This window comes from Pseudopodoces humilis, chromosome 8 (assembly GCF_049639895.1).
Source record: "Pseudopodoces humilis isolate 2021_Gansu_Grassland_sample_001 chromosome 8, ASM4963989v1, whole genome shotgun sequence".
NCBI classification, from domain to species: Eukaryota; Metazoa; Chordata; class Aves; order Passeriformes; family Paridae; genus Pseudopodoces; species Pseudopodoces humilis.
The window spans coordinates 9,373,270-9,385,345 of record NC_142207.1 but is presented as its reverse complement, the minus strand read 5'-3'; the positions used below and the strand labels follow the sequence as shown (position 1 = coordinate 9,385,345).

The 12,076-nt window shown below is 42.9% G+C and overlaps 1 protein-coding gene across 5 annotated transcripts in view; it reads right to left on the bottom strand.

The window, feature by feature from the left end:
* Positions 1 to 1,289: 1,289 nt before the first annotated feature.
* The window catches only part of HEG1 (heart development protein with EGF like domains 1), a 51,639-nt gene continuing 40,852 nt past the window's right edge, over positions 1,290 to 12,076 (bottom strand). For 4 of the 5 annotated variants that reach the window (XM_014249582.2, XM_014249580.2, XM_014249581.2 and 1 more), the window contains 3 exons: positions 11,499 to 11,586; positions 9,918 to 10,092; positions 1,290 to 8,402 (listed from right to left, as the gene is read on the bottom strand). In XM_014249582.2, coding sequence (XP_014105057.2) covers positions 8,253 to 8,402; positions 9,918 to 10,092; positions 11,499 to 11,586 — 413 coding nt within the window. In that variant the 3' untranslated portion in view covers positions 1,290 to 8,252. The remainder of the gene's footprint in view (positions 8,403 to 9,917; positions 10,093 to 11,498; positions 11,587 to 12,076) is intronic. The other variant, XM_014249584.2, reaches the window with a different exon arrangement.

The following is a 12,076-nucleotide window of genomic DNA, read 5'->3' as shown; positions in this document are numbered from 1 at the left end:
GTCAGAGGACATAAAGTAGGAAAAATTATCTTTTACAGCTCAGTACCTTTTTCCTGCACATTTTTCAATTCTTTTCTTTACTAGATTCCTATACATTTTGCTATTTCATGTAAATTTGCTTCCTCCGCTACACATGACATACATAAGTAGAAATACATGTTTTAATTGCTAAAAGTTAAAAAAGCTTCAGAATTCTAAATTAAAGATTTAGCTATGGATACAGATTCACATATCATCAGGGGAAGCAAATGCTCTTTAACTTCTTTTCAGGTGGTTCCCAAGAGTTTGAGGGCACGCACTATGGATGCATGCAGTGATCTCAGAGGCACTGGCATGCAAATCTTGAGTGGGCAGAGCTGTTAAATCATGTGCTTGTCCATAACCCCAAAGATCCTTAACTTAGTCCCACAGAAATGTTGTGACCCATGTTTTCACACTTAGTTTCCTAAAAGATACCAACATCACACAGAAATAGAAAGGCATGAAATATTTGTGAGTGATCTCTTACCATGGGGTGAGCTGCTCTTTGTGGATGTGTGTCTCTTTTCATGGCCTCTGGGTGAGCCACATGGTGTGTTCAAACTGGCCACCTAACTTTTCATAGAACAGATCGATCTCACCTTAGTCCCATCTGATTGCTGTCACAGCTGTACTGCCCTGGAGCAACACAGGAAAAAACTTGCCCCAAACAAACCGACCTGCCATTGCTCCAGATGCTCTTCCATATCATGCCTCTTCTCAGCAGCCTGAGCTGGACTTGGTGCTCATCTGGATTCAAAGTGCCCTCCTCCTTCCTTTGAGGGACACTCATTTGGCTATTCTTCACTGTCCCTGGTGCTTGTTGCTGGGACAGGACTGATCTCATGGTGCTCAGGTCCAGCCCATCACCCTTGCAAAGTGCCCTGCTGCCCCCTGAGGTTTTCCTCCCCTCCAACATGCACTCACACACATAAACACACAACTTCACCAGGTCCAGCAAAAAATAAACTGAGGAAAAATTGAAATTAGACTGAGTTGCTTGGTGCCACCAGGATAAATGTATCAGAACACAACTTGTATTCCAGCTGAGCAGAATTTTGTTTGGCACAACTAACAGAACATATCCATTTCCTCTTTGCTTTTCAATTTGGTTATTCAGTCTGGAAGCACCATCAGAAGAATAAAAGCAGTTTCTTTTCTATGCAATTTCTTATTTTCTGGATTAGATGTAGAATAATAATTAAAACCACCTAAAAATTGCATATGTTTCCCTTTACAGGCAAAGCTAAAGACAATAAAAAAGCAGGAACTTAGTAATATTCATTGTTTTATTGTATCCTTTTATGATACTGACTAGAACGCCAGATTTAATAATATTGGATGCAGGTATAAAAATAATCCAATCCTTAAAAATTATATTTTGCTACTACAGTACTGTATAATTAGTGGAGGCTGAAAATATGATACAACTTTAAATAATACTGGTTTAGAAAATATCCTCAGAACCCCAGAGACTTGGAAGCAAACATTCAGAGAGGGAAGGAAGTGGAGCAATGTTAAGAACATAAAGCAGGTTTACCTTCAGGTTGTAAAGAAGCACAAACAAACACTGAAAATTTATCTTTTGAAAGAGAGGTCACAAAATGTGAGCTTTACTACTGCAATTCTAAAAGCTGCTCAAATAAATCATTACGATTTTATACACCAAGTTTCACCTTCCACTAGGAGAAAGTCCTGCAGAATTTAATGGGTTTAAAAGCAAATGACTGAGTTTAACAGAATTTCCTTTGAAAAAAGGAAGGTAGTAATTATTTATCCTGTTGGGCTTTTTCTTTAAAGTAAACACATCCTAGAAGATTTTATTGATGATTTTTACGTCCAGTGAATTCTATAGCCATATTCAAGAGAAGTGATCAGTGTTTATTGTATTCCACAGGACTTTTCCATCCAAGATTTTGCAGACCTGGGGGCTGCCTGCTGCAGTCATTAACCCAAGTAAGACTCCCATCCCTTCTAGTATTTCATTGAAATAGAGACTGAGCGATTTAGCATTTAAATACCACTTTGGAGGAACATCGGGTGCCCTCTCTAGGTGCTCCCTCACAAGGAATTTATGCAACACAGACTATACACAGATTGGAAGAAGTGTCATCCTACACAGGACCTCACAGTACTGACACCAATTCTGCAAAATAAGTAAGCTTTTTTTATTTTTTTTTTTTTTAATTTTGGTACTGCTTACTCCTTTGTGAATTTCTCTCCTGATTTTCAATTTCAGCAGTTCAACAGAATGAAGAATTAAATGTACATTGAAAAGGCCCCAAACTCTTACAAGCATAGAGGACATACCCCTTCTGAAACTAGGAGATCTTGCTTAATTTCTAAAGGTACAGGTAAGAGTGATCTGCAGAGCAGTTGATATGAGTGACAGCAGGAAGCATCTCTACATCCCAAGATACTACATGATGGGAATTAGGCTGTCTGAGCAGTAAAACAACTACACAAAATTCACATTCATTCTCTTCCCAGGAAGCTGTTTCATATCTTGAAACTGCTTTGTTCATTCTCACATAACACAGGTCCTGCTGCAGTCATAATTATGCTTTAAAAAAAATAGACACAACAAGGAAATGCAGGAACAGTGTCACAGAAATAGGCACACAGAGCCATGGGAAAGCATGTACTACATACAGATGACCATGGTGGTAGAATAATTCAGGCCTAAAAAAAACTTCTTTACAGTCTATGGAAGAGTTACCCCAGTCACTGAAATGGATGCTGGATTACATCCTTTGTGTGTAAAAAGGAAAAAACATTAGTCAGCATAGGAAGAGCATTTAACTAAAATGCATCCGTTCTTGTTAATTTAAGGGAAAAAGCTAAAGCTTACTATTAGGGAATGAAAATTCCAGCTGGATTTGGAATGGATATGGCCATTGACCAGCATCAGAGACAAATCCCAGGAAAGCAACTTGCAGGCTTATCTGCAGCAGTGTCCAAACCCACTCTGTGCTCACTCAGGTCCCAGCAAACAACCTGTACAGATATTGGCACAAACAATTCCACAATGATAAATTATGAAACCCTCTATCTAACTGCAATTTATTGCTATTTTTAAAGCCTTTTACTACCCTGCAGCCCTTCATAAGGCTGCTCATGAGTGGTAACTGAGTATGTGACTGTGCCAGTGGGTCTTACGGGAAATGTCGCAGGAGCAATGAGATTAATCACTGCTATAAAACCTAACGCTTCTGACGGGGAGGAAAGGGCATCAACCCGGCCTACTTTTCCCACTTATAGTCCAGTTCAGTGCTGTGAGTGCATGAAGTTGCTTGTGAGGGTTCAACAGTATGAAAAATGACCCTGATTTTCCCAGTGCAGCTGGAAGGACTGGCCAGGGCAAACAGCAGGGCACAGGAAGATTCTACGTTCAAGATGCCTTTTGAAAGATTCCTCAAATCGGTGTTTGCTGATCAGTTCATGGAACTGCTTCTCCTATGCTGACTGTCAGGGCTTTCTTTGTGGGTTTGTCAGTATAATTGGCAGAGCACCATAGCATCAAACACGTGCCTCTCACAACTTTTCCTGTCAATCAAAAGAAGTAGCTTTTTTCCAAATGTAATTAAAAATACATCCACACAATTTCCCATGGGTCCTTCCTGACTGCTCCCCTCACTTTCCACAGCAGCTAGAAGCAATAGCAGATTACTGAGCAGTGCTGGTGCAGATTTTCTTCCTTTCCTCACATCTGGCTGAACTATTTGCATTCTCCATATCAAAAACATGCCACTTCCCTCTTATCCTCTTGGATAGTGGAGAGTGATTCCCCTTGGTGAAAACATCCAGTGTGCTCAAAATTTTCAATTTGGGGTAGCTAGAAGTAATCTAAAAGAGAGATGAGAAATAATCTGCATGCATTTAGACATCCTATGGGGAGTTAGGTTGTGAACAGAGAATCATCAGATTTTGAAAGTGGGCTTGAGGGCACTTCTTTATACCCCAGAGGAGTAACAAGCCCCACTCCACTGCCAAAGGGTGCTTTGTTTATGGCAGACACAGAGAGGATCCTGCTGGCAGCTTTACACAGAGACAACCTGCACTGGAACAGGCCACATCCCTGCTGTGGCTGGGTGTGTACTGCTGGGGTGAGGCAGGGAACACTTGCAGTAAAATAACCCTCAGAAATTGTAACACAACACGGGGCACTGCACCCACCCCTTCTGTCCCTGGGAGCTGGGAGCGGGTGGTGCCTGACTGCAGACAGAAGCACTGCAGCACAGGTTGCAGCACAGGTTGCAGCACTGGTTGCAGCTGGGCTGGTGGAGACCCAGGGCCTGAATCACCCCAGGCTGCCTCTGTCACCTCCAGAAAGACTTCCTGGAACACTGCAGGGGAAAGCACCTGCACTCATCTGGGTGCTGACTCCTCCTAGTTAAACTCCTCTCTTGCCTGCTGGGCAGGGTCTCCTAGGACACCCAGAGAAGTTTTGTCAGGTCAGGAGAGACCCTTTTCCTCCTCCTCCTCCTCCTGTGGACTATACATTGGAGTCTCTGACTTTTTTTACCCAAGCTAAATAGAAGGTCAGGCTGTGATGGATAAATTCTCATAAGAAATGCCCCAATGTTTACCTCCATTGGCAGAGAGAAAATTTCAGTGCAAAAACACCCTGTTTCAGAAAATTACAAGCTTTGCAGTCCTCACTCAGAAAGTCCTGCTGGATTTACTGAGACTCTTTCTCTCCAGATACAATTTACGAAGAATTTGATGACCATTAAGATATTAAAACTAATTACTTGCCAACTCTTGTGTGCTCTCATTATAAATAGTCCTATCTCGATTCCATTCAAACAACCTGGAATTTGCAATGTGCTGGGAGATACAGACCAGAAGTTTTGTTCACCTACTCTTTGTGCAAAAGAACTGATCTTCAATTGTGAGTCTGTATGTCATACTTTGTACTTGACATGTAGAAGTTCATCTCCTAGTCTTTGAACCAACCAAGCAATTAAACATCTTTGCCGATAAGAGTGGGCCTAAATGCTTCCCCATCTGAGGAAATGCTGGCACATGGTTAAATCACGGGATTCTCATAATTGCTGGGACATCTCCTTATCACTTTAGTTTCATCACTAAATCTGCTTTACTAAAAAGGGACAAACTCCAGTGCTTGTCTCTTGGCTTTGGATTTAGAGTTAGCACAAATTGCATCTTCCTCTTATTTTGTAACAAAGACTAAACTCTACTCCATAACAGGGGAAAGGCAGTCCTTTCTGTCCTGGATAAAAACTCTGATCAGCATGGCAGGGAGCAGCTAATTCTTGTGCATTACCTGTTATAATATTTTGGACACTGTAAGTAGAGCTTTCCTTAAATACAGTTCCTTAGGCAGCTATAACTCCCATAAGCATCCATTCCTTCCCCCCTGCAGCTGAGATCAGCTGTGTACTACCAGCTGCAAGGCTGATTATGGATCCGACAGGCATGAAGTTGCATACATTGTCACCAAGAGCTTCATGCAAGTGCCAAGGATACTGCCCTAGGCATCCATGAAGCTCTGTTTTTCTGCAAGTTCACACTGCTGCTTCTACACAGCAGACAAGACCTGAAGCGTAAAAAAGACTCTGTTTTTGTGTGCTATGGCTGGTGCACAGAGCTGTGCCTTCTAAAGCACGTCTGTGGCACCTTTCCTGTCTTGAAGTTTTAAGAAAATAGGAGCAGGCACCAGAAACCTCTAAGCCAACACAGCTAATAATTGCCTGTTGCTATTTCACTTTCCTCTGGATACCTGTTACTGACCTTTGATAGGGAACACAACAGGCTTTGAAGTGCTGGGAAAGGATCTGGGAACTCACACCACCTGCAGGATCCAAGTACCTGCTCCCTGATGGAGAGCTCCTCATCCCCCAGGTTTGCCTCCAGTGAGCAGCCACACAACACACTGCATCCAAACTGCTGCCCTTACTTGGGGTTAGGCACTTTGGGGGATGTACCCCCTGATCCTCAGTCCTTCAGTGAGCTGAGCTACTGAACTTGCTTGTAGGTACTGTTTCTTATAAAGCATGGTGGGGGAGAAGGCAATATCAGCCTATGTACACTACAGGTATGGTGGGTCAGTGACTAAGGAACTGTGCTATTTGTTAGCCTCATACAAGCAGCCATCTGGATTTAAAAGCCCATACACATTCAAGAGGAGAAACTGCATCTGGACCTTGTATCTAAACAAGATTTGATGACTCACATTAATAGTGCAGTAAAGTGATAAATATACCTCATTATATTTAATTATATTGCCTGCATGTAAGTCAGGGAAATCCCAAGCAGTAGGCAGTTGGAGAATAGAAACTAGCCCTTGAGGACTTGGGGTGTTGGTTGATGAGAAGCTCAACATGACCCATCAATGTGCTCTCAGAGCCCAGAAAGCCAATTGTGTCCTGGGGCAGCACCAGAAGCAGTGCAGGGATGGGATTCTCTCCCTCTGCTCTCCTGAGACCCCACCTGCAGTGCTGTGTTCAGGGTTCCATAAGAAGAAAAGAGACCAGAGGAGGACACAAAGGTGGTCAGAGGCTGGAGCACCTCTCCTATGAAGACAGTCTGAGAAAGTTCATCTGTTCAGCCTGGAGAGGAGTAGGTTCCAGAGAGACCTTAGAGCACCTTCCAGTAACTAAAGGAAGCCTACAAGAAAGCTGGAGAGGGACTTTTCACACAGGCATGTAGGGATAGGACAAGGGGAAATGATTTTAAAGCAAAGAAGGTAGATTTAGATTAGTTATAAGAAAAAAATTCTCCATGACAAGAGTGGTGAGGCACTGAAACAGGGTGCCTAGGGAAGTTACCCCATCCTGCAAGTGTTCAAAGCCAGGCTGGATGGGGCTTTAAGCAACCTGGTCTAGTGGAAGTGTCCATGCTTATGGCAGAGGAGTTGGAAAAAGATGATCTGTGAGATCCCTTCCAAGCCAACCCCAACAGGGTTCTGTGATTAGTAAGATCTCTTTCAACACTCGCTTTAGGTGAGAATACAGCCCATGAGTTTCAATCTGATCTTTGGTGAGAAATGCAATAACTTACATTCTTCAGCTTCTGCTAATACAAATGAACACACCTGGGTGAGGAAACTTGCCTGGTCTGAATCACTCGAAACTAGGACGGAAGAAAGAAAAACACTTCAACATAAGTGATCTCTGCTATGTTAGGATTGCAAGCATCATGTTTTTCTCTTCCTTAAATGCAACTGACTGCAGTAAGCCCTCTTTTCCGATGCACTGAAAGCCTCCGCAGCTCCTACAAATTCAAGGTGGACTGTGGAGGTTTGAAAACATTTAAGTTCCTCTGCCCAGCCAAGGCAACAGAATAATTACTCCTTCACAGATTCCTTCACAGCATTCTGAATTCACAGCTCATCTTCTTCCCTGTGAGTAATTATTTAATATAGTATTGCTGTGTCTACAGGCATTTAAATTCTTGCAGGGAAACAGAGCTCCAAAGGATCCCATATGGAAGCACCATGATGTTGTGTAGTGGCATCGCTTCTGAACAACATTGGTTGACAAAACAACATTCCTTATATACAGAAGGTTTTCAAAGCAGCACAGAGGAGCAACTGTGCCTTTTTTCTGTTAAAATTGCAGTGGTGTAACTAACCTTCCTGCACTCCTTGGAGACAATCAACCCACGAATTCAGCCAATATTGCCAGACACTGGGCTTTGACAATGACCCAGGAATCTGGAGAACTTTTAGCAGTAAGAAGGTGAGGGCCAGAAGACAAGCCAGCTTCCCTGTCGTGCACAAAGCATGTGTCGTGGTCTAAAAGGGAGTGGACAAACTTGCCCAACCAAAAGCAGCTGCACAGTGAATCTTTGCATGAAGGCTGGCGAGGAAGACAAGCACAGTCAACAGTGAACAAGATCTGTAAACAAGACACTCCCTAGTGGTATTCAATGCAGAGTGCTGGGCACAGTTCATCTGCCTGTACTGATCTGTGCTTGCCCACGTAGCGCGAAGAGTGAAGAACGAATAAGGAGTATATGTGTTAGCTTCCCTCTGGGTCTTTTAGTGGTGTGCTTCTTGAGCCATTCCCTCCTCTTCCTCCTCCTCTCTGATGCTCAGCAACTGTGACCGTCCCTCAGGGCAGCAATGCTCAGCATGAAGTTCAAAGTCCTTCCTATTAAATGGGAAGAGTAAGATTGATGTGGCCTGAACTACCCAGGAGACAGCTTTACCTGGGGATTAAGGGCCACACAACTGTGTCAATCTTCCATTCCCTCTCCACTCTCTGTTAAAAATAGTCTCTTCTTCTGGTTTCGTCACTAATGAAGGATGGATTGTATTGTCCAGGGTAGATGCATGAATGTCGAGATCCAGGCAAACCAGTGTAGGGAGGATAAAGTCCGTTTCTTTCCAGTTCAGGATTTCTCAGTCCAGTTGGCTGTATTAGCAAAAAAAAAAAAAATTAAATAAAAAGGGTCTTATTCTCACACTTCAATCCTCCCTCAGGCACAGCCTTACCACATCTCTTTGCTGTTGGTTCAGTAGCTAGAGGGAACAATGTGATCTCTAATGATCTCTATAATCTATAATAATTTTTGCTGTATTGCCTGAAGGGATCATTATGATGAAGTCTAATTTCAACATCTGGCCAATGAACAGACTTGAAGTTTACCTGACTCTGCCAAGTGCAGTCTAAGTACACAGTCAATATTTAATTTAAACAACATCATCCCAGAGCCATCCTTAAAGGAGACAGTTCTAGAAAAATCAAAATTAGTCTCCTGCTTTGAATATTATCTGGCCACTTCTCTCCCCATTTACCATAGGTTCCTCCTCTCCCAACACAGGCTCTTGAATTACACATCAAATACAAAACGATCTGGCCTTCCTTTCTCTTCCTTTCTTGTAACTAAATAAATCTCCTGGGGACACTTGGTGGAGGAACACTGATGTCTAAGATCAAGACTGTACAGTCGTTTCACCCAGTGAATAACATGAAGCCTCTTGGTTTAATCTGTTACAGAGCAGATTCATGTAAAGCCCTCATCAGCTACTGCTTGTTAAAAAGTTTCCCTTTCTAGTTCCCAGCATAATGAAGGTCTTTAAAAAAATTTAGAAAATGCATTTTCAAATATCTCCTTCTTAGCAGAAGCATGAAAGAGGATTATTTGACTCCATGCTGTGCAACCCAGTCAATTTGCTTACTGAAAAAACTTAAAATACAATCCAGGAAAATAGCAATGCTCCCTGTTCTCTGCTCTGGAAAGCAAGGAGTCCAGAATGTGTGATTTGGGTGAAATCCTGTGACCTTCACTCTCATGAGTAACCCACACACACCTTAAGTACATTGCTGAAAATGAGTGACAGATGGTACAGCAGCACCACAGCTCTGGGTACAGCCACTAGCAGATGGTACCAACCATGACATAACATCTTGTGCTTGTGCCTCTGTGCCCGACACAGCCTATTACTCCTTATTCCCTCAGAGCTGAAGGGATGCTCCTTATCTACCCAGGAGAAGGAAGGAATGGTGGAAAAGAGGGGTCCTCAGCAACCAGCATCTTCCTATTTTGGGGCAAAGTTTCCCAGACAGAGGTTTCAACCTTCTACTTCATCAGCGAGGGTGGACAGGAGAAAACTGCTAACAGGGAACCTTAGCAGTTTATCCAAAACCTTTAAGTGTCCTTCTCTACTCTAGAATTGGGATTTTGATGCATTTTTAACAAAATATTCCTAGGCATTGCCTAAGCATTCTTCCTAATGACATCTCTTTGTGATATTCACCACAGGTAGTTGCTAGAGCCCATAGGACTCCTGATGCCTTACTGCCTATGGAAGACATTTGCTTTGCCCTTCTACCTTGCAGGAAAGGGATCTGCACTTCCAAAAATAAAGGAATATCTCTTTACTGTATGGGGCACAAAGGGTTAAAAGTTAAGCTATGGATAGATACCGAATAATACACATCTGTCATCTGCAACAGGTTCTTGGTGCTTCCATTCTCCTGCATCTCGATGGTCTCTCTGCCCCACTCCTGTGCCCGGGGATTCTTCGGATATTCAGCATAAGGTGACATCTGGAAATCCCCACTCTTGAAAATCAGTTTACTTATGTCATTTTTATTCTTCCTGTTTATAAAAGAATGAGGGAAAGTGAAAGCTTACAACTTATCCTGCTATTGTGTATACACTTCTGACATGATCTCAGGAGAGATCATTACTCGATGCTACAAATCTTGGCTGGGAACAAAGATCACCTCAGATGGACTATAGTCCAATCATCTGCTCTGAAGCCAAGTCAGATATGAAATCATGCAACTCAGGGCATTATCTGGTGAGATTTGAAATCTCCAAAGTTACATGGAAACCTCCCTAAGCAACCTGTTCCACAACCTTACTGTTCCCTCAGTGAAAGAATTTTTCCCTACATTCAGTTTGAACCCCTCCTGCTCCAGCTTGTTCCAGCCATGCCCCTTGCCTTTTAAAAACATGTGTGTTCACCAAGGTCAATGAAAAAAATTTGAAAATTGAGGAAAAAAGTATAGGAGCCCCCTATTAATTAATGCTATTAATTGTGCACTTGTAGGCCTTATGTTAATTCCTAAGAAGGAAGACCTGCAAAGAGCAGGCCTGAGTGACACCAAACGTCCCTCCAGGACTATAATGTTGTATGAGAGGACTTCAGTTGACACTTCAGCTCAATGCAGAGTATCCTTCAGGAAGTCATAAGCTGCCAGAGGCCAGGACTCATGAGAAGATCAGTCCATCCCTGTGGAGATCTGCACTCAGGGCCACCTCATGTCCTGGCTGGGGTTTGCTGGCATCCCCCTGGCTCAAATGATGGGATTATAGGAGCACACCACTGTGCCAACCAAACCACTGTCATGCCTATATTACTGACAAATCCAGCTGCCAGTATTCAACTGGATTCATCACAGAGCTTGAAATCCTAGATTTGGGGACTGGAAAGGTGGAGAGAGGGTGTTACTTCAAGGTATCCCTTTTCAGATTACATAAATCTCAAAAAGAGCCTCCTAGGTAAGCACATCCTGTCCAAAGCCACCTGCTGGTAGGGCAACAAGGTGTGTGTGAGTGTGAGTGTGTGAGCGGGAGAGACACACAGAGTGAGAGCACATGCAGGAGTTGTCTGTAATGGTAAATGAAAATAGCCTTAAATATACTCAAACCCCACTTCAGCAATGGCAAGTAACCTCTCCTGTTGCCTAAACTGCTCCTTTCTACTTAGCTTGCACTTTTGGAGTCTTCTTCCTGACTTCAGAGCCTTACAGCTCTGCATGAGAAGGACTCCCCTGCCTCTCCATCCTTGGAGGACATGATTTTCTGATGTACCTTTTAGAGATACCTTTGTTTAGCATGGCTGCTGGGGAAAAAGGAAAATTAAAAATCCTCCAAATGAAAGCACAATGTGATACTTCAGCATCTCTGATAAACCCACTTGCTTATGTTTTCACCTGTGTTATGGTCCTTAGCTATCCTATGTTTTAGTCCTTAAGAGGGCTGGCAGTGGTACCTACCGGCAGCAGGTGACAATCAGTGCAATGCCCATGAGCAGCAGCAGTCCCCCTCCTGCAGCTGCAATCACCACCGTGATGAGCTGGTACGCTGCAGATGGGAGAGACAGAGGCTGAGAAACAGCAGTGTGGTTTTAAACCCTAAACAAATCCACAGTCCCCATGCAAAGGGATTAGCTGTTTATCTCCCACCTTGCCCCCTCCCCACCCCATAAGCAATATAGCCTTAAGTTTTCAAATGAAATAGAAACAAGTTCTTCTTTCCTTAAGGAGTAGATTCCCTTCACTGATAGATCAGAGTAACTCAGATGGATTCACCTTCAAATTCTTGCCTCAAGAATGCCCATTTTATGTGCTGTCCTGACATACATACAAGGAAAGGAGATCTCCTTTCCTTAGGAGATAACATTAAGTCAGCTTTGTCAAAGAAGGTCCACAAAATAACTTTCAACTTAAAATGAAGAAAAAAAAAAAAAAGCACTGGAAAAGTAGTGTGTACCTACTGCATTTTAGACACAGTCACTTGCAATTACTAGTTTCAAATCTCCTATTTCTGACACTGTAGAAAATAAAAGGAATGA